This window comes from Typha latifolia, chromosome 6 (genome assembly GCF_019914945.1).
Source record: "Typha latifolia isolate L0001 chromosome 6, TyphaL0001v2, whole genome shotgun sequence".
NCBI lineage: Eukaryota > Viridiplantae > Streptophyta > Magnoliopsida > Poales > Typhaceae > Typha > Typha latifolia.
This window is the reverse complement of record NC_133091.1, coordinates 10,175,893-10,198,152: the sequence shown is the minus strand read 5'-3', so window position 1 is coordinate 10,198,152 and position 22,260 is coordinate 10,175,893. Positions and strand designations below refer to the sequence as shown.

Here is a 22,260-nt window from a genome sequence, read left to right as displayed (position 1 = left end):
AGATCATAGATATAACCTAAATTTGAATGAATTATATAAATCTTATGTTGTGGCAATATGCTTTATTTCTTTATTCCTTATATCTTTCAATGTGGTGCATATATTGTAAATATTGGGTGTTTTACTTGTATTATATTTTTACTATGTTGTAGCAAGCCTAATTAAGTTCAAACCTAGTATAGAACATCCTCATCACCACCATATTGGCAATCCTATTGCCCTTTATTACCTTATCACCACCACTTTAAATGGATAAGAGGCTTCTTCTCTTTTATCTATCTCTCGCTACTACTTTTTCCCTTCCATAACTTTTTAAAGTGCCCAGATATCAAAGTTGAGTTAATTATTAAGAACAAGATTCATACACATTTTTTGGAGGACAAAGATATGATAATTGATCAAACATAAGAAGAAAACAACATGCATAAAATTGTTTATTCTCCAAATCTTATGTCTTGTTTTCAGGGTTGTTGGCAAATTCATGCTCTATACCCAAATATTCTATTTCACAGCTATTCAATGTATGGATTATTTATTATTTTTTGTAACAAAATATTGAAACATGTTAAACAATCTCATAAATATAATAGCTACATTATTGTCACAAACATAATAAGAGTCAAATTTAGAAGTGTCAAAGAATGATGCATTACTTGCTATTAATTCAAATAGCATATATATATATGCAAATTGATGCAGCAATGACTCAATTAGAATGTCTTATTTCTTTTAGGTTATTACACCCTCCTATGACTACATATTTGAGTTGTAGGAGAAAGGAGAAAGGAGAAAGTTTGATAGAGATTAGAAGAGAAAGTGATTTGGGGACATTGGAAGAGATGGAGAGCAAGAAAAGAAATTGGAAGTAATATTACTATATAACTTAGCATTGGGTTCCAATTGGGAGAGAGAAATATTGAGGATGAGAGAGAGGATATGTGATATAATGTTTCAAAAAATGTTGTATTAACATACATTTTAACTACAAATTTTAATGATGGATCTATTGTGTAGAGTCTCTATGTTCTAATCTAATATATATGTATTTTGGCATCTATTTAATTAGAGTAGATGACAAAATATATTCTCCATGTTTAATAAGAAGGGAAGGGAGCTTCTACCTCATTGAAAGCGAGTTATACTTTTTAGGCATGTTTGATTACAGTGAAGTGAGGAAAGTATAGTTGGTAATTTTGAAAACTATCTTACTTTCTATTGTTTAGCTAAAAAAATATAAAAAAAAAGTAATTTTTGTAACGAGAATCCATCAAATGCCAATCATAGAAATGACAAAGATATGGAATAAGGCCAATAGGGATCCATCTTAAAGGAAGGACAAAAAGCTGAGGGACTTACATCTATTGTCGGGGCAAGGACCGAGGAGGTCGATGCCCCATGTGTCGAGCCTCAAAGGTCTAGAAGCTTAGGTGGTCAGGGGCGAACGACACCCCCTGAGGCTAATATTGAAATAGACCTAGGTAGTGTGTCCATTAATATAGTCACTGTCAAACTTGGTTCTAGCATTAAGAGAGAATGCAGGCATGCTTTTGTGGCAACAAGGAAAGGCTGTCATATGCTTAGAGTCACATATTCGCCAAAAGTTTACAAGGATGGAGTGGCGATGGTCAATATGTGCCCACTAGTAAAGTATAAGGGGCTAAAGGAAAATCACTCTATAGTGGTTCAAAATCTTCGGCAACTACAAATGGTGGCACCCATGGAAAGACCAAGCCTCCATGGAGGTGGATGAGCTACCAACGGATTGGCTTGCCTTGGTATCCATTGGCAATAGCACGGCTAGTAAACCATGTTAGTTGAAGAGCCTTCTAAACAATCTACTTGTGGTCTAGATGGCCCGACAACTGCCAAGTGTGGCCAAACAGCTTGATTCCTTTCTCCCTCTCTATATCCCCATGTTTAAAGCTATCTACTGGAATTATAGTAGTACTCTAAAGAAGGAACTAGTTGATAGGTGTTGAGATTTGTGCAAGGAACATGGGCCGGACTTCTTGTTCCTACTAGAAACTCATGCAAATTGAGAAAAGACTAAAACGGTCAGTCGTAGTTGGAACTGATCTTTTTTGTCGATTCCAATAGTTAGGACATCCGGAGGTCTCATCATGCTCTAGAAGGCTTTTTAAGATTGGGTGGATGTTATAGCGATATCGTGGCAAGCGGCGCATATGGTGATCTCCTCCCATGATTGAGGAACTTGGGTGGTTTTTGCAGTATATGTCAGTAACTACGTCGATTGGCATGCCTCAAGTCACTCGGCATCACTTGGATAGCGACAGGTGACTTCAATGCCATCCTTTTGGTGGAGGAGAAGAGGAGGTATATACCAGTCACTCTCTAGCCAAAGTTCACTAAATTCGTGGATGATGCTCACTTGTGTGACTTAGGTTTTGAGGACCTACCCTACATATGGTGCAATAATCAACAGGGTTGTCACCATGTATGGGTCAAGTTAGATAGGGCTCTAGCTAGTCCAGAATGGGTGAGGTTGCACCCGGGATGCTCACACTTGGACCGCTCTACATCTGACTATGCATCACTCTTGATTATTGTCCTAGCAAAGAGAAAAGGAGGGATCAAACCCTTCCGTTTTGAACTTTACTGGACTAAGTAAAAAGATTGTGGACATATCATTAATGCTAGCAACGTGCATGACATCCCCATATGTGCATTTACGCACAAGGTCTACAACATGCAATATAGGCTTAGGGGGTGGAGTAAAAATGCTATTGGTTGGTGGGAAACCTCCTTGCTTTCGGTGAAATAAGAGATCAATGATCTGGAGGAGCTTGACATATATGTTTCTCTTGACAATGGAGGACTATTAACTCTTAGAAGCTATTGTAATCAGAAAGCGACGCTAAGTTGGCAAATAAGCATTAAATGGTTGCAATGCTCTCAGCTGAGATGAGTGTAGGATGGAGACAAGAATACTTGCTTCTTCCACCTTTCAGCGACAATGTTAAGAAGACAAAACTTCATCTCAGGCCTTATGATGGAGGATGGTGCTTGGATGCATGGCTAGATAGAGGTAACTAAGCTGTTTATGAATTATTACAAGGATCTTTGAGTGCTAGTGTCTAACAATGAATAGTTCATCCTAGAGGGGATAAAACTCCCCTCTATCTTTGTTGTGGTGGACGAGGAGCTGGTCTCAGATGATGATATCTTGGAAGCACTGCCGAGAGATAAGGCCCCGAGCCCTGATGGCATACTAGTTGAGGTCTACGTCAAATATTGGCAAGTGAGAGCTGATCTATATGCCACGCAAGGCACTTTTTCAAACATGAGAACCTCCCAAGCTAGTAATGCAATACTTTTATCATCATGGTCCCAAAGACTAAAAGGCTCATCAATATGAAGAAATTCCAGTCAATATCGTTATGCAATATAGCATACAAGGTGCTAGCAAAGATTCTGGTTAGCAGACTTGAGCCTCTGCTACTAAAATAAGTAGGGTATGAGTAGGTGGCCTTACTGAGAGGTCGAACATCTGCCACAACATCATTGCTGCCTAAGAGGTAGCTCATACACTAATTAGTGTTAGGAAGGAGAAATCTTTAATGATGCTAAAATTAGACATGGAAAATATTTTTGATCGAGTGAGCTAGGATGTTTGTCATGGGAGTTTTGGAGTGCATGGGATTTGCGACTAAGTGGTGTAGGTGGATTGATGCTTATATCAAGTTGCCTAAGTTTGTCATTCTTGAAAATAGCTCTTTGTCGTGTTGGATCATGTTGCACCGTGTTCTCGGTAGGGCGGCCCCCCTTACCCTAGCTTTTTATTATGTCAGGTACTTTCTAATATCCTAAACAAACATGTGGAGCACAACCTGCTGACTGGTTATAAAGTGGGAAATATCTATATCTCACATATCTTTATGTAGATGGTCTACTGTTGATGGCACAAGCATCCTCCAATAATTTGAGAGAGATTTTAGACTGCCTTTAGACTTACTCTAAGACTACCAACCAATGTGTTAACATGTCAAAATCAGATCTTATTTTGCCAGAGTAGATCAAGGAGGAGCTGGCTAACTAGCTTTGTAGGGAGCTGGCTAACTAGCTTTGTAGGGAGTTGGCTCTATCTACATCCAAAATGTCTTTTGTTTAGCTTGGTGTCCCCATCTCGTGTCGATGGATTTGTATGAGAGGTCACTAATAGTTGGTCGAGAGGGTTATTGGAAAACTAGCTGGGTGGAATCATACTTATCTCTCCTTAGCAGGGTGGCTAACCTTGCTCAGTTATACTATACTAGCAATCCCCACATATTGGCTAGGTTGCTTATGGATTCTAGCCTCTATGCTTGAAGCCATTGACAAGGTAGTAAAAGCCTTCCTCTGGGATAACAATAAGGGGAGGGGGTTACATCTCTTTAGTTGGAACACTATAACTTTACCCTGCATGGAGGGAAGACTCGGGGTTTGATGACTCAAGGCTGCACATCAAGGCCTCCTAGGCAAGTAGGCTTTCCAACTCTTTCATAATGGCAGTTGCCTTGGGTCTGAATCATGCATGTAAAGTACAGACATGTGCTTTAATGAATAGATTAGTCGACCTCCCTTTCAAAAAAAACATTTATTATTGTGGGAAAACTTTTTCCAATAATTTTTAAAGCTTTTGCAAATTTTTTGTTATTTTAGATGTAAAAGTTAACGGTTACACATTAGTCTAAATCAAAGGATGAGAAAATATGGCAAATGAAAGTTTAGAGAATGATTTGATTTTATACACAAGGGCAATTTGTAATTTACTATAAAAATAATGAAAGAGAAAAAATTAGAGAAAACTTAGTGTACAGTCTTAGGACTTAGGGTTGTGTTTGGTTTGAGTTCACCGCTAGTCTTAACTTGATGAGAGAACTTAGTCATATTTAGTAAGTCTAAGTTTAAAATCTTTTCAAATTATAAATTTACTCTTGGAAATGATTACTTTCATATTTAACAAATTTAATAATAATATTTTATTAGTATTCCTTAAATTTTCTAAACAAATACATAGTTTTTACTCTTTGGTGTCACATTAAAGTAATAATGGTACTCATATTTGGAATTATCTTTCATATAACCTTAATTTCTTTAAAAAATAAAACATTTCTCACCAAAAGATTTTTTTCAAACTTACTTAGCCCGCGATACCTTTCAAGGTGGTTAGGGCTTATATACTTTTTAGCTCACAAATGATTGTAAGCCTGCAATAGTTACTTGAATAAAATTTGCAATATTGAGAGATTCTTTATAACAAAAAGACAAACTTTACATATGGGTTTACAATGTGGGAAGATAATTAAAAACCGTAACTACATACGAGCTAAAAAAAATAAAAATAAATAAAAACAAAATAATTGTATTCAAACATGCACACAGGTACTTAGAAAAGAAAACAACTATATGTTATGCCGGCTTGCAAACCCATGAGTAAAAGAAAAAAAAATTGACGGCGGCCATATGATTGCGGATCTAAGGCTAAAAAACTGATAATTATTTTTATTTCTTTCAAAAAAATGTCACTAGTGCCTTGGAGATGGCAGCCTAGAGTTATCCACCAAAGCTTTATGGAGGAGAGCATAACAGTGGCAGAGTTGTTGCAGAGGGAAGGAAGCTCCACGCATAGCTTCGTTGAGACTGTGGGGGAGGAGCTCACTATTGAAATTGAGGCGCTCCTGTTGGGCACCTCCACCATATCAAGATACCTAGATATGGTGGTCTCATCCAACAAGAGTCCCAAAAACAAGCTCCATTTATTAGTTTCTTGTCTAGAAAGCGACAAAGGAGTGCTTCGGCTATAGGGCCCTATGGGCTTTGCAAGTGGCATCAAGAGTGTGTTTGTTTTGCTAGAAGCTCCTCTAGAATCGTCTACCAACAAAGGTGATGTTATATGAATCAAAATTGACAGAGATGATCGATGCTATCTATGTGGGTTGTTCACAAAATCGACGGACCACTTACTATTTGCGTGTCGCTACAGTAAAGAGGTTTAGATAGCTGTGGAAGCGATCCAAAGTGATGGGACTTGCCTTGTAAGCAAGGTGGGGCTTGACTAGATAACGGTTACTTAGGACATGGATTGAAGGAAGAACAATTATACAAAAGCTTTGATTGCGGTCGTAACTTGGGTATTTGGAAGCAAAGGAATCGCGTAGCTTTTGGTGATGAAGTGGAGCCTGTATGCAAGTGGCAAGGCACACGTTCCACATGGCGGACAACTACTTCGTCGATTTAGGGAGACGCCCAAGTGGGTTGCTGAGAGTGGGATAGTGCTAGACAAAATCGAGAAAGGGTTGGATCAAGTTAAATGCTAATGAGGCATTTAAAAATGATGCATATCAAGCAGGGACTAGAGCCATCGTTCTAGATTATTCTATGATGATGAAGTTGGTTAGATGGGAGCCCATCCCTGTAGTGTTCCCTCTATTACAGAGGCTTGGGCTTTGAGAATGGGTTTACGGATGGTTGACCCTAACTTTTAGGTGGAGGTTATGTCTAACTCAGAAAATCTGGTGAGAATCTTGAAGGGAGAGAGTGTTTGTCTGTGACAAGTTAGGACTATAGTCCATAATTGTAAGTCCATTTGTACGAATTTGACAGGGTTTAAAGTCACCCATGTTGTCATGGAGGCAATGTGGTGGATCACTAGGTAGCTCGCTAAGGTATGGACTCCGTTGTCCATCTAGGACCTGGTGGACTGATACCACCCAAACTATAATTTTTGATGGATTCTAACCTTTCTCCGCAAAGGAAGGGTAATACTAGCCAAGCTCAACACTATTTCAAAAAAGGAACTTTATTACCCTATTTTTAACCAAATATAATTTTTCTCCCGAGGATAGAGTCACACTTTCTAACTATACTTGCCAATCGCATGTGTTACCAACCCACCACTTCCCCATTCAGAGCCTTATCCATTGTTATACAGGTGAAGAATCTTCTAACTTCATCACAAATGGCATTGGTCTAAATTTGTAGAATCTTCTTAGCCCAGTCCTCTACACTCAAGTCATTGGTCTAAATTTGTAGAATCTCCTTCTCAATGGCTTGGAGCCTTTTTTTTTTTTTTGTCTACATTCATTTTGCCTGGCCCACTATTTGATTCTGCCCGTGAGCTTAGTCAGCTTGGAAGAGAGAGCCATGGCCCAAGCTTCTTTACAACAAACAATGAAGGAGTTCGTATTAAGCCACCAGCTCTCCAGCCTGAACATGCACAACGCCAAATGAAAGTTCTAATGCAAGCAATTGAGTTGTTCTTGCGCCAGATGATCTTCCAAAGTTTCTTCATGGTGCTTTAGTTTGACGAGCTCGCCAGGTCTGCAGCACAGTAGTAAACGCCACTAGAAATCTTATGATAGTTATCATTTTGTCCAGCAGATCTTTAAGGAAGATGACAGATTTCATATAGTAGATTGGGATTGTGTTTAACACTGACTTGATAAGATGTAAGCGACCAACATGAGACAACTATTTGGCTTTCCATCCGACAATTTTTTTTTTTTTAATTTCTCCACTATGAACCTGAAAGCATCCGCCTGTGATCTTGGTAGCAACAGCAGGTTTCCAAAATATTCATCTTCTTAGTCTAGGCTTTTTTGGCTAGGTCTTCTTTTGGAGATGAATTTGAATGGTTGACTTCTCAAAGTTAATTGCTTGTCTTGACCATCTGCAATAAAGGTCTAGACTACTCTTGAAAATTTTCACCTCCTCCTTGTTGGCCTCCCCAAATAATAATAGATCGTCAACAAACATTAGATGAGAGATAGGTGGAGCTGCCCTAGCTATGATGCTCCTAATTCTACTAAGCTTCATATTATTATCCAAGAGAAGCGATAAAACATTTGAGCTGATGATGAATAAATATGTAGATAACGTACACCCTTATCTGATACCTCTAGATGGAATCAAATATCTATCGGCTATGCCATTTACTTCAATTGCTAAAGTAGTGGAGATGTATGCCTTGATCAAATGAATGAATTCCTCCAGATAACTAAAAAATTTTACAAACACAAAGGAAGTTCCATTCCATTCGATCAAATACCTTGGATAGGTCTGACTTAATCATGAAAATTCTCGACTTGCTTTTAGAGTTTTTAAGGAAGTACATAAATTCCTAAGATAAAACTTGGTTGTCAATAATTTGACAACCATGGATTAATGCGTTCTGGGTCAGAGAAGTAGTGTTGCAAAGATTAATTGGTCAGGAATTGTTGACCATAATTAAACTCCTTAGGGATGAGAACAATATAGAATTGCAGCAGCCATTTAGATGGCACTCATGATGCAAATATTCCTCCATCTATGATCATTAATTCATTTAGAGGTCGAAAAGGGGTGACTCAAAATATCCTCGCAATAGTGCTGCCTGATCTAAAGTTTATGTATGTATTAATTGGTTAATAAGGATCTATAAATAATCCTATCATATTAAGAGATGCACTATCAGGGCCCCACCTTTTGGTCTAAAAGTGATAAAAGGAATGCATTTTATTCAATTATAATTCTTACCTTTAATTACAACAAATAGATTATTAAATATATGCATTTTCTTATGTTTGTAGGCAAATATTATTTGGTAGATGCTAGTTATACAACTTTGGCTAATTTTATTTCACCCTATGGAGACGTGAGTTATCACCTAAAAGAAAATATAGTACCTGCTCACCAATAAATCCAAAGGAGTTATTCAACTTATAATTTCTCTTCTCTTTGATCTAAACTTGATAGGGCTTTTGAGTTTCTGAAGAATTGCTTTAAGATATTGTCATCTCATCCATTTAATTATTTTCCTACACAAATAAATCTTATGTTAGTTTGTTGTGTTTTACATAATGATGTCTTAGTAGTGGATCCTAACAATTCATTCCTGAAATGAATTTGAAATAGAAAAAGAAAAAATGATCTAATAGTGATGCAATAGAAAGCATCGATAAAAAAATTTAGGTTGAATTGAGAGAAAAAGAATGTTAGAAGAAATATGGCATGATTTTAACAATAGCTAGTGCTATATTTCATCATGTTCATAATAATATTTATGCTATGACATTTGATGTTTTGCTTGTTAGAATTTATATTTTTACTTTAATTTTATGAGAATAAATTTATATGGGTTTCTATGTACCTTCTGATAATAGTTTATTGTGCATTATAATTCATCTCAGTGATAAGAATTGATTATTCTTTTGTTACATAAATTTCCTCAAAATAATCCATATATTACTTATTCCTACTCCTTAATTAATGCAAGTATTCTCATGATGCATCAAACAGCCTCCCATACATAATAGTATGTGAAAATAATAATATACTTTATGCGTATAATCATCATGCCTTAACCATATTGTTAACTAAAAATTAACTCCCACTAACCAAGTGCACCATGAGCTTCTTCTATACAATTTTGAGCAGCTTATGTTTATTATCTTTTTTCCAATTTGGCAGTTTTGTCTACGATTTATTCAGCAGCATAGGATCTTCTGTTCATTTCTTCATATGCTGATAATAGATTAAAGGATAGTGCAATCTATGAGCACATATAGCTTATTAAGCTCCATGCCTTTAAATAAAGCTTTCCAAAATTAAAAAGGTCATGCTCCAGATCTTAGTTATATTCTATAAGGATAGAACATAAACAAAGTTTCTTTTAATGATCATCTTTCTGGATTTGCTATAAATGCAACTGGAGATATTCAGAGACATAATAGTTTAAGCACAACTATCTCCATTCATTCACACGTCGTGATCTCTTAACGTTAAGTATATGTAAAGATATTATCTACAGGAGAATTCCAGAGTCAGACACCTTTGTTAAAGAATAAAAAGCACACACCCATCTATTTGTTCTACAATTTTTTTCTTTTCTTTTTTCATGTGACTAACCATATGATCACATATTATGCGGCATTTACATTTCAGTATACTCTCTGCAGATGATACCCTTCCATCTTGTAAGGAGTTCAAACGCCAAAGAACTTGTTGCTATAGACAATCTCTTCTCTAGTGCTGGTCCCTGGCTCTAATATTGCAGTGATCCAGATTTATTCGCTTGGAATTGAGATTAGATTTCAGCATATATCTACAAGAAAGTGTTTCTTGAAACAAATAAGGAGATATAATAAAGTACACCCAAGATTCTTATCATCAAGATAACCATCTAAAATTAGTTTTCTCACTGTTCTTACCTCTAACACCATTAGCTGCAAGCTTGGATTGGTCTCACTTGCGTGAAGCTTGTTGTGACATGCTGCATCGGTTCCTGATACATAGGTAGAGGTAGAACAGTCTCAAAAGCCTCAACCATCAGTGCTACCTTCCTTTTTCGAGCTGGAGCCAGCTTTGTCACTGCCTTCTGAAGCGCGTAATCTAGCATCCATTCCTCTGCATTCTTTCTATCATCCATCATTTGATGCCTGAGATCAATTCTTTCTGCTTCAGGATCCGGCTCCACTGGAAGGAACCGCGGTCCCCGTGGATTGAAATCCTTCATTTCTTCTGGTTCTTCATTTGTTCTCCTCCTCGTAATGTCAAACCTTCTCTTTTGCAGATTGTTCACTGTGAGGACATCACTAGATTTATCTTCTTTTAGGCTCATTGCACTGAAAGCAATACATATCTCATCAATTTCAGATGCATCTTCATCCTGAACATTGAATGTATCATGTGTGCCAGTGCATTCATGTTCTTCACTGGCTTCATCCTGCTCCCCTGTATTGGATTGGTTGCAGAAAGAGAAATTCTCGCTCTCCGGCTGAATCCTTGGCTCTTTAATTGTAACTTCCTCTTTGTTTATTGTGATCTCTACTTCCTCCTGCATGGCATCACCTTCTACCGGAGATTTACTGATCGTATCAAATCCTTGACTAGTGATGGAAAGCTGACCTATCAAGGAGCTAGTCTTTGTGTCTTCTCCCTCATAACTATCTTCTTCATTTGTGATATCATTCTCTGAGCTGTCATTTGCTTCATCTTCTGAGATAACTATGGCACAGACGTCTTGTTCGGGAAAAGAATCTCTTATTTCACTTTCTTCATCTTCCTCCAGGATCTCCTCGTAGATGGCATCCGCAATGCTCCCCTCTATTGTTGATGAATAATTTGGATCTTTTCCCTGTGACAGTTCATCAACTTGATTCCCAAGAATGTCGCAAGATATCTCTTCGTCGCATTCAGCAGTCTCATATGTGTCTAAAGCAAAGTATAACTCAAATGACAATAGATCATTAGGATCATCATTCTCAGGTGGATATCCTGGTGTAGGACCCAATTCATCAACAGTGCAATCAAAGCTATCAGTATCATTACCAGGATAAGGATTTAGATCCTCTACAAGACCCATATGACAAGTTTTGCCGGATTCTTCCAGTCTGCAGCATTCCAAATGCTGCTCTTCATCATCTTCTGTTTGTAGCTTCAGGGAGATGTCCTCAGCTACATATTGCTGGTCGCAACTCACACATTCAAGAGATTTCATCATTGAATCCATTTCTGCTATTGAAATATCATTATGCGAATCTCCATCGTCCTCCAAGCTAATATCAGAAATGGCTTCAGTTATCTCATTTACAGCGCTTTTTACGTCCTCTTCTTCCGTTTTGCCATCTTTAGGATTAGCATAGATCTCAATAAAGAAATCATTAACTACTTCTTCTATCAAGGGGGTAATCTTTAAACCAGAATGTGTTCTACTAACACTCCCTTGCCCAGTGTCTATGTCCTTCTGCCCCGTCCTTAGCCCTTTCTTTCTGAATGGAGAAAAGCCTTTCAGCTTCATGCTCTGTTGGGTTTTCATCAAATTCCTCCTTGATCGCAAGAAACACTTGAGAGGAGGCAAAGGCTCATGCCAATGGCCATTAAGAGAACAATATTTGTAAGGACAAACCTTAAACACCGAAGTCCCTTCGGCCTCGGTGGCGCCGGGATTAAGGTCCAAGAACTTGGGGAACTTGGAATCCTTTATGGTTGAGGAGCAAGTTGCCCTGTTCACGTGCAACTTTGAAGGCCTAATTGGCTTCAAACTGGGTTTTCTCTTTATGATTCTTGCAGGGTTAGTAGTAGAACAAGTCAAGTTGTTCAAGTTCCTTGGGCTTCTATTTCTACAAGTAGCAGCTGGGGAGTGATGAGTTACCTGCAGCTGCTCCTTTCTTGCAACTGAACTATTTGTGGGCTTCATATAGTTAGGCAATCCATCCAACTTTTTGCTTGCAAAAAGCTTCTTAGTCTTCTTCCTCTTGGATGAGGATGAGGCCTGGTGGTTGAGATGATCACATCCACTCTCCATGTCCATGGTCTTGATGGAGCTGAGATGCTTCACCTTCTTCTTGGTATCAGCTCCTCCTTTGCTACTTTTATCTTGAGGGCTGTCAGGCTTAAAAGGCTTGTTGGATGCTTTTCTTTGAACCATGGTGAAAGGAAGAAGAAACCCAAGTTGAGATCTGGATTAATTAAGCTTTTGGTACTTCCTTGGAAGGGAAGGAGTACAAGGAAGAAAGGAAGTCTTGTACTGGGGGAATGAAGGTGGTGAAAGGAAAGCTCCAAGCCTCCAAGGAGACCCAAGAGGAAAGAGATTCTTCTGGAGTTTGATGTTTTGTTAGAGGGTTTATCTTTGCTTAAGGTGAGTCAGAGGGCAAAGCCAAAGTTGATGAGAATGGAGGAGGTTGATGCTGACACACACTTTAAGGGTGATGGATTGTAAATGGGGTCTCTTGTATCATCATCAACCACCTTTATCTGCTTCTTGGATTCTTCTTTTTTTTTTCCTAAGTAGGTATGACACATTGGAAACCCTACAATTGGCTTCTTGTGGTCATTTTTCACATTGTAATGTAAACCTTCTAGTACCCTGTATGCAATGCACACACTGGAGCTTTTTAACAATTCCTGTCTCAGTACCATATTGATGATCATAAATCATTGGTTCTGCTAGTATATTCAGGGTGATGATCTTCCAAGGATTCACTCTCCTTCTTGTAATAACTTGAGATAATTACACTTTAACTCTCACAATTTTGGCACTCTCAAGAGAAATCAAGCGTCTTAATCAGTGAAATAGCAGTGAGGTTGAGAGACAATAATTGAAGGAAAGGTTTTAATCTTATAATTTGCTTCGATTATTCCTCCTAGGATAGCTAATCGTGTTAGGGTTTGAATCAGATCGAGTTAACTTCGTGCGAGTTTAAGAAGAGAAATCGATAAATCACAAATAAAATGACAATTATACTCGAACTTTTCTTTTTGGTCTCACTCACAAACATATACCTATAGGGGATGCTCTGTCATTATAAAAGTAATCAGAACTGGGACTGTTACTCGGATAGGTATTAGTTATACTAACCATAATTTAGTTCTAAATTTAAAGTATTAAGTTTGTATAACTTAATTGCTTCTATGCACTTAAATATAAAGATTAGTTAAAAGTAAAGATCTAGAAAAGCATAAACTGCGGGTCCAACTTGGTGACTCAATTGGCTAAGCTCGTCACCTAATTTCAATCAGGTCAAAATTCGTTTCATTCCTAATAACTATATATAATTATATTATTCAAAGTTGAAATTCCATGCCCGACACATTTTTTCATGAAATTATAGTTTACACCCTATATTTTTATTATTTATAAATCAAACTCTATAATTAATAAATATTTGCAAAAAATTTCTTAGATTATATCTAAACTAATATCATAAAGATATTCCGTTAAATAAAGATATTTTATTTCTAAAATGACTAAAATATCTATAGTATAATTTAGTTGAGTGTATTTTTATAATTTTTTAGTATAGTTAACTTAATTAAAAAAATTTGTTAAATTTAATTAATAGTGTACAAATTCGTTAATTTATATAACTCAATTTGTAAATAATAAAAATATAAAATACAAACTATAATTTAATTAAAAGATAAGGTGTTATATGTAAATTTAAGGTTAGCGGAGAATACGACGAAAGTAATCCGTTTGAAATCTTCACCGCTGGGTCAAACATTGGCACCCTTGAACGCTTGCTCAAATCCACGTGTCTACTTCTAAGCGTTCAGAAGACGAAAGAGAAGATACGCGCAGCCACCGGCGAAGAAGAGAGAGAGAGAGAGAGAGAGAGAGAGAGAGAGAGAGAGAGAGAGAGAGAGAAGGGGGAGTGGCCGAGTGGGGCGGTTGCCGACACGTGCGGTTTTTGGATACGAGAAGGACAAAATAAATCTACAACTACTAGTGGTGGTGTCCCACCTGAAGGTGGTCGGCAGAAAGTAGTGGCGGAGCTCCGGAGATATGAGGTTTTCCGGGCCCCACGGCTCGCCGCCCCCTACCTGCAAAGAAAAGATCATAAAGTTTATGCCCACCTCTTTTCCATGCCTTTTACTAAGGATTTTTTTTTTTCCACTATTTTTTTATATTGATTATGAGCTTATAGGGTCCAATTATGCTGTAAGTTTTATCCTGGTGTAAACTATGCTCATCTTTTATACTTGCATGAAAGAGATTATATTAGCATTAATTATATAAATTACTAGAGCACTCTTTGTAATAGAAAGATGAGAAAAGATATAGAGGTAAAAGAAGAGGGAGTGATTGAAATGATAGTTAATTGAAGTAATATATTTTTTAGGGTAAAATAGTAGTTAATAAATATAAAAATATTATATGAGAGATGAGAGGGAAAAAAAAAGATATTGAGACTTTTGCTTTAGAAACCTGAGTTATATTTTAGGTTGCAATTTCTCTCCTATTTTATGTTTTCATTATAAATTCTTCTTATTTCATTATTATTTGACTGATTTGTCTTCACCTTACTTTTTAAAAGTTTTTAATAACTATGTTTTTCATTTAATAAATATAGAGAAATAATAAGACATGTTTTCAATTCATACGCAAAATATACAGTATGTCAGAGGAAAAACTCTTTTTTATTAGGAGAGACCGGGTGCTAAGACAGAGTTGTGATTATTTTTTGAGCTCTTTATCCTCGTTCCAATCATCCTCGCTATCATTTAAAAAAGAAATTTGTAGTGCAATTTTTAGAGTCTTTATTCCTCTCCCTACTCTAATAGCATTACGATCTTCCCATACCAAACTCTAATCACAGTGTAAAATATGAGCTTTCCAATGCAATATGAGCTTTTTTTGTAGTGGAATATGAGTTTTTTAATACATATAAAATAACGTCGATCTAATTTCATATAAGAAAGATATGACAAAAGAGCAAACAAAAGATAATTTTACTAAGTTTATATGAGAAAAATAGTAAATAAAACTATACAATTATGTTGGTAATACTATTCACTTATGTAATTATCTGTTCACTTATATAGACCATCATAAGTGAATTTTAAGCCTCTAAAATAGTCTAATTTAAATATTCTTATTAGAGATGAAGTTGTAGAGGACTAAATAAACTTTTTAACTTATATATAATAACATCAATTGAGATTCATATGTCAAAAATACGAGCAAAGCAATGAATAAAATTTATTGTAGTAGAGAGATGTTCGTCAAAAAAAAAAATATTGCATTTTATTTTTTAATGATAGGGAAGAAGATGAGGATGAGGACGAAGAACTCAAAATACAGTTATAGCTATTTCCTCGTACTCAATCTCACCTAATAAGAAATAGTTTTCTTTCAAAATACTCTAAGTTTTAAGTATAAGTGGAAAACATATTTTATCATTTCTCTGTACTTTATTAAATAAAAAAGTAAAGTTGTCATCAACTTTTTAAAATACAACGAGAGCAAATCAGTCAAAAATAGTAAAATAGAAAGAATTTGCAATAGATATATAAAATGGGGAGAAAGTGTAACCGGAAACATATCTCGAGTTTTTAACCCAAAAATTACAAAGATATTACTATACTAATATTGAGATAAGTAATTCTTTTACTCCTTATACTAATATTAAAAGCCTATATCAGAATAATATTATTCTTATTCTACATGTGAATAATGCAGATTGAATAACTCGTGTTATATCATTTATCATTGGCTAGATCTTTTCTTTAGGTAGATATGGTTTGTGCGACACTTAACTTTCTGATTGTAAATTCAAACCAACTGGTATGCTATGAAAATATAATAGCTCCTGAAGGTTAGATGACAGAACAAATATAAGAAATAAAACTCTTTTAATATAGTTGATTTTTTATTTTCAAGCCAACATGCAGGCTCATCGTCTCTTTTTAAGAGTTCTTTTGCAATTTATAAATTAACTTTATAATATAATATTAAATTACTGACATATGATATGACACAGGTAAAAATACATAGCAGTAAGATTGAGCGGCAATGGAAGAGTAAAATATACTTTTATCTCTACTAAAATCAGATTAGATGATGGCATTCTGAAATCCAATGCTAATACCAATGGGGCTATCAAAAATAATAATGCCGGCTTGTTTCATTTAAGTTTGGCTTGATATATATAGTAAATAAAATTTAATTAGATTGCATATTTAATTTAAATTTACAAAGACGTAGACTATTCAAGATTCTATTTAATCTGGTTCGAACTTGATTCAAACTTGACTTAAAATAGACTTAGCTACTGTTTACTTTAAGAATATTTTTTTCTTCTTATTCTAAAATATAACATTCTTATTCTAGAATAATAATTAAACATCATAATAACCCCATTATAAAATACATATACTATTTATCAAAATTACATCTTATATCATACATTAACTAAATTACTAATATATCTTTCATATCTATCATATCAACCTACTTTATATCAAATCAAACTATATTTAAGATAATTTCATAAAAAATAAAACACATTTTTTAATCTTGTCTTTCCTTTGTATCACATTAAATATAATTATTACACTCTTATCTTATAATTAGAGTACACATAACAATAGTTATTTATAGAACATATATCTCATATTTTGAGAATAAAAAAAAAATCTATTATAAAATTGATCTCATTTCTAACGTAACCGAGGCAATTTAAGTTTACTTATCAGTGGGAATGGAGAGTAATTTTCAAGGGGATATGAAATACTTTTCTTTTTGAAAAAAATGTACCATTCTACTAAATGACAGCTTTAATACATCGCCAGATCAATTATTCCAGCTATTAGCCAAGTGCCAGCATAACCTGCTTACATACAACGCTAAGTACTTACTTGATTGTAAGTAGTCCTGTGGTTCGAATATGATTAAACTACTTTAGGCTTGCATTAATTATTAATTACTGCAAGTTAATTTCTAGATTGGCCTACATAGTAATCGACCTCAACTCCCATATTTTAATATTAAATGCGCTGATAATATAATGTGACATATAAAATATAAATACAGGTTCAAAAAAAAATTAGCAGCAATAGAGGAGCATATTTAGGGAGGATTCAGAGTTACTTACATGGAACATGAAATTATTGCTGTCGATGTAATCAATCAATCCTTACATACCTCTGATCTGCAGGACATGATTTCTTGGACATTGAACACTAATGGGATCTTTTCCACCAGTTCCCTATGTAAAACTATTATTAATAGTAGTTGTAAATACCTTAAGTATCTATTTCGAAGCTCTCCTTTTCTTTGAAAGTTGGAATCTTTTTTTAGTTTGTAATTTCTAACAAGCTTCGTACTAAAGATCTCCTGTTCGGATGAGGAGGTCTTAATAAATTTTTCTACAAAGGATAATAAAAAAAAATAAAAAAAGAGTTTAGAAAGAAGTGGGGAATCAATGATCTACCTACTGTTTCTCGTGATTGTTCTTGATTATCTTGGAACTGCCATTGCTATTGGTTGGTTGGTGAATTGTTCATTCCATAATAAACGCTACTACGGACCTGACAGTTCACCTACTAACGAATAAAAGTACATTGATAAGAGTTTTTCTTTTTTCTTGAGGACATTTGATTGAGCTGTAAATGACAAGGCCACAAAAGCGATCTTCATATCATAAGTTGGAAGGGAAATTTGAATAATATAACATTTTATATTTTAAAAAATTATGACTTATGCTCTACAATTTTATTATTTACAAATAGAGCTTAGTAATTTACTAATTATATACAGAAATAACTTGAGTTAGACCGTTTGAACAAATAAAAATATTATGTCAAATTTAATTATTATTTTTTTAAATTATAAAATACTATTAGATTATGTTAGGTTGGATTGAATCAGTTTAGGCTAGATTTAATTAAGTTTAGTATAGGTTAAGTGTATTTTCGTAATCTTTAATTAAGTTTAACTAACAAATCTAACAGTAAGATATTTTATATACATATTTGCTAAATTATAGAGTTTGATTTATAAACAGTACAAGTATTGAGCGAAGAAAAACCAATAGAATCATAAGAAGCAAGAATAAAACAAATCTCTATGCTTTTGCTGCCGATTCACAGATAGCAAAGGATTTAATCAAATTATGAACTTCTGACACACCTCATTACCTGCAGTTTGCCATCTGAGATTGATAGTGAAGCACGGGTGCAGATCAAAGATATCTGGGTTTTTTTTTTTTGGATCTGATAAGCAATTAGCTGATCTAACATGAAGCTGGATGAACTTTCAGCATATATCCCAAAATATGTAGAGGAAAACCGTGGATTAATGAGGTAACCTAGTCCAAATCAAGAAAAACATACAGGCAATGCAATTAAAAGTTTATGAGTTCACATACTAGGAATCAATACAAGATATAACTATATAAACAACATAAAAGCAAATTCTCAATAACCTTCTACCTTCAGCAGTCATTTGCGCTTCCAGGCCGGAGATAGAGATAAGGGCATTTATTCATAAACAAACTTCTCATGAGTGAAAAGGAGTCAACACTTTGAACTCTCTTCCTAAAACATTGATAAGACATGGTCAAAGGGAGTTCATCAGTATTTTCTTATCTAACCTCTCCTCTCTGATAGCTGGTAAGTCCCTCCAATGGAAACCTATACCAGAAATGCCCTCTGTGCCGCAATCTCTCCAATATATGGTCAATAAGCTCAGCTTTCACATTTTACATAAAGAATTATCCATTATTTAAGGTAATCCACCACGGCCTGGTGGAGCTAGAACTATATATTAAATATATCATATTTGACTTTCAGTAGATATTTCAAATATTTGTATGTCTTTTCATCTAGAAAACTAATGATAATTATATAGTGATACACACACACATACACACGAGTATTAACATGAAAAAAGCAGTGTAAAAGATTACAGTGCTGTGTATAATATCTTTAGGTCATTAGATCATGAAGGAAAGGATTGGAGCAAATGTAAAAGAATTATGATGCTGTATATAATTGTATTTCTGTCAATAGGTTATAAAGGAAAGGATTTTCTTACAGCAATCAGAAGCAAAAAAAATATCGGGGAAATTAGAAACATAATATACGGGATAACCTGTTCTATTCCATCTTCATTTTGCTCCTCTTCTTTAGCAGTGTAGTTGTTTTTATTGTCAACAAATGCATCAAAATATGTTTCATATCCAGTTGTTTTTGATCGTGATGAACTTGTAACTTTCATCATTGCCATAGCCTGTTTTGGGGAAGAACAGAAAAAGAATAACCATATGAAACCATGAAAATTTGCTTACTTGATTTTATAGTTGAAAGTACTCCTCACTCCTTGAGCTTCAATTATATCAAGAAAACTAATTAGGACAATTTATTTTATCCCATAATATAATCTTGTACCTGAAAACTGTACATGAACTGCCTTGCCTTTTTTCTCACTTGGACATTTGAATGAGACTGGAGTTTCTCATACATTAGTTTAGCTTCATTTGGCCTGTCAATGTTCAAAGTTCAAGGAAAAATGAACTAAAATGATACAAACTGCACTTCAATTTCAGTATCATCATCATTATAATGCAGCGCACCACAACTTGTCACTTGTTTGTAAGATGATCAAACTTGAGTATTCGATATAAAAAGTATTAACTTTGTTTAGTACTTGACAATATAATATAAACATGAACATTTTGACTGAAACATAAAAATTGCAACCTTTATTTCACATTATAATATATAAATGACCTGTCCGCATGACTGAATAAAACACCATTACATTATATGTCTTTGCTGCAATGAATGCATAAAGATACCAAGATGGAGATATAGATTTTCGTGAATTGGTACAGCAATATGCAAGCAGAATTCCGGAGGCGAATTGGTACAGCAATATGCAAGCAGAATTCCGGAGGCCCTAGATGGGTGAATCGAATGACCCCTTTGCACTAAAGTTTGTGGAAAAGGTTGAGAGCCTCAGCTTAATCTGTTTAAAGCTGTGAAATTAAACCTGGTAAATAATAATTCAGACTTGATGATGTGACTTAGTATGAACTCCTCGCGAGGGCAAAACGAGACAGTCGATAAAGATTTAGCGAGCTGCCCTACCAGGAGTTATCAATGTATATGATTTTAATGTAAACTGAGAATCCTGACATTCAGACAGGATAGTTCCAGAGTTATTGACCAAGTTCTTGCCCAGAATAACATAAGATTTAGTCTTAAGGTTATTGATTATCAGCAATAGAGTAGACATATTGCTGAAAATCACTTTATGCATCTCTTTATATTTTAGTAATCAAAGGACTCGAGGGCAAACAAATAAATTCTGAACATGAGGTGAGACGACATTTTCTTGGACAGTAAGTCTGTAAATCAGTTCATATTCAGCCCATGTTAGTGACAAATATTCTGCACATATAGTATTGCCTACTGACGAGTGATCAATAGCATCATAAACTGAGATCTCAACCAAGATGAAACCCATCACATAAACTGAGATTGGCAAGGGATGAAACAGAAACACTTTAACTCATCATTCGTACATGGGAAGAGCTAGAATGAAAATGAAGATGAGAAGATGTTCATAGTTAACCAATGAACCAAATGAAAGACAATCTGTCAAGTCCTTCCAAAAGATAGGATCAAATGAGTGGATTTGCTGATCATGTAGGTGAACTCTTTAATGGCACAACTCATATGAGCATCCCTAATAATATATCATGTAAATGAACCCTTTGATGGAGCAACTTGTCGATTTACCCTTAAGTGGTGTATCCCAAATAGTCTGATAGTTTGATATAAATGGGTAAAATGGACTTACTCAATTGGTAGTACAATAAGCACATATGAATGAAAAAAACAATAATAATATAGATGGTACTGTTGTTCTACTATATAGCTTTCATAATTGAATCAAAAGGGTAATCGAAATCTATATCAATGCATGCCAAGGCGATCAAGCATATGAATATGGATATGGCTATTCATGTGTGTATGGCCAAATGGACTTGAGATGAGAAAGTTGTTACAGACTAAACGTTTCTGAGCATTTTGGCAAATCCGTTCAATGCTTCAACTTCGCAAGATAAAGTAAGCCTCAAACTAAAGTCAGTATAGAAGTAAAAAAGGGGAGAAAGCCTTCACTAACATTTAGAGAAAAGCTATCTTGATAAAATCTCACTTCTTTTCATTTACTTAAAATTTAGATAAAATACTAGTGAGTTCAAGCCTTTTATATAGGAAAGGAAACTTAGCTACTAAGTTACCTTAACAAATATCTTTTCTAAATATTTAAAAAAATCAAAGAGGTGTCATCCTTTGCCCTTATCAATCCAGCAGTGGATAAGCTTAAGGCCTATTCAGTAGTGAATATGATCAAGCCTAGGCAAAATATTGCAGTGTCATTTGAGTTGGCTTGACTACTGCATCGCTGATGCACTTGACTTCCATGACACTTTAGTTTTAACTAAAATTTCGATGGGGCATCACATTCTCCCCCACCTAATGCGTGACCGCCCCAGTTGCACGCTCACAGCTCTTCAACTGCATTCTCGTTGCTTCTTGTCATTAATGTCTTGCGTATTTTGGCATTTGTTGTTTCATACAACACATAGCATAACTTTGTCCAAGATCCTTACCGCTCCAAGATATGGCATTGGCATGACTTTGGCAGCAATAAGGAGCTCTAACCTGACGATGAGTTGGAAGTCTTCAAGATTTGTAACCGGTATGCCAGTCTGCCCTCTCCATGCGCCAAGCTGAATTTCTAAGTCTTTGGCCATGGCTAAAACTGAGCAAGACTTAAAGTTTATAGCCTTCACTTGGCTATTTTCCTTCTCTAGCTTGAGGCAAGCCATTTGGCCTCCGTGAGTGGCATGAAGTTGTGGGTTATGTCAGCGTCGATCATCACTCAAGTGGCTTCATCGTTTACTTTCATGTTAATGTAGGTTAGACTCTTCTCTTAAAGGGACTTGCCATCCTAAGTCTGTCCTTAAATGGCATTGATGAGTTAAA

At 35.3% G+C, this 22,260-nt stretch overlaps 2 protein-coding genes across 3 annotated transcripts in view; both read right to left on the bottom strand.

Annotated features, from left to right (window-relative positions):
* Positions 1 to 9,710: 9,710 nt before the first annotated feature.
* Positions 9,711 to 12,639, bottom strand: LOC140790790 (uncharacterized). 2 transcript variants are annotated; one of them, XM_073141052.1, is made up of 2 exons: positions 10,188 to 12,639; positions 9,711 to 10,097 (listed from the first exon to the last, which is right to left on the bottom strand). In XM_073141052.1, exon 1 carries the CDS (start codon positions 12,404 to 12,406, stop codon positions 10,199 to 10,201), a length of 2,208 nt encoding a protein of 735 aa, XP_072997153.1. In that variant the 5' UTR covers positions 12,407 to 12,639; the 3' UTR covers positions 9,711 to 10,097; positions 10,188 to 10,198. The 2 variants fall into 2 exon arrangements, with proteins under 2 accessions (XP_072997153.1, XP_072997152.1); XM_073141051.1 differs by having other exon boundaries at positions 9,711 to 10,081.
* A 6,589-nt stretch (positions 12,640 to 19,228) lies between these two features.
* Positions 19,229 to 22,260, bottom strand: part of LOC140790994 (uncharacterized) — a 28,361-nt gene continuing 25,329 nt past the window's right edge. Inside the window, exons 6-7 of the mRNA XM_073141335.1 lie at positions 19,651 to 19,744; positions 19,229 to 19,492 (exon numbers count right to left, since the gene is read on the bottom strand). Of these exons, the coding sequence (XP_072997436.1) occupies positions 19,274 to 19,492; positions 19,651 to 19,744 (313 nt within the window). The 3' untranslated portion in view covers positions 19,229 to 19,273. The remainder of the gene's footprint in view (positions 19,493 to 19,650; positions 19,745 to 22,260) is intronic.

Bases quoted from the DNA above. Each gene is read 5' to 3' on its own strand.
- LOC140790790 (XM_073141052.1), bottom strand. From the start codon at position 12,406: ATGGTTCAAAGAAAAGCATCCAACAAGCCTTTTAAGCCTGACAGCCCT.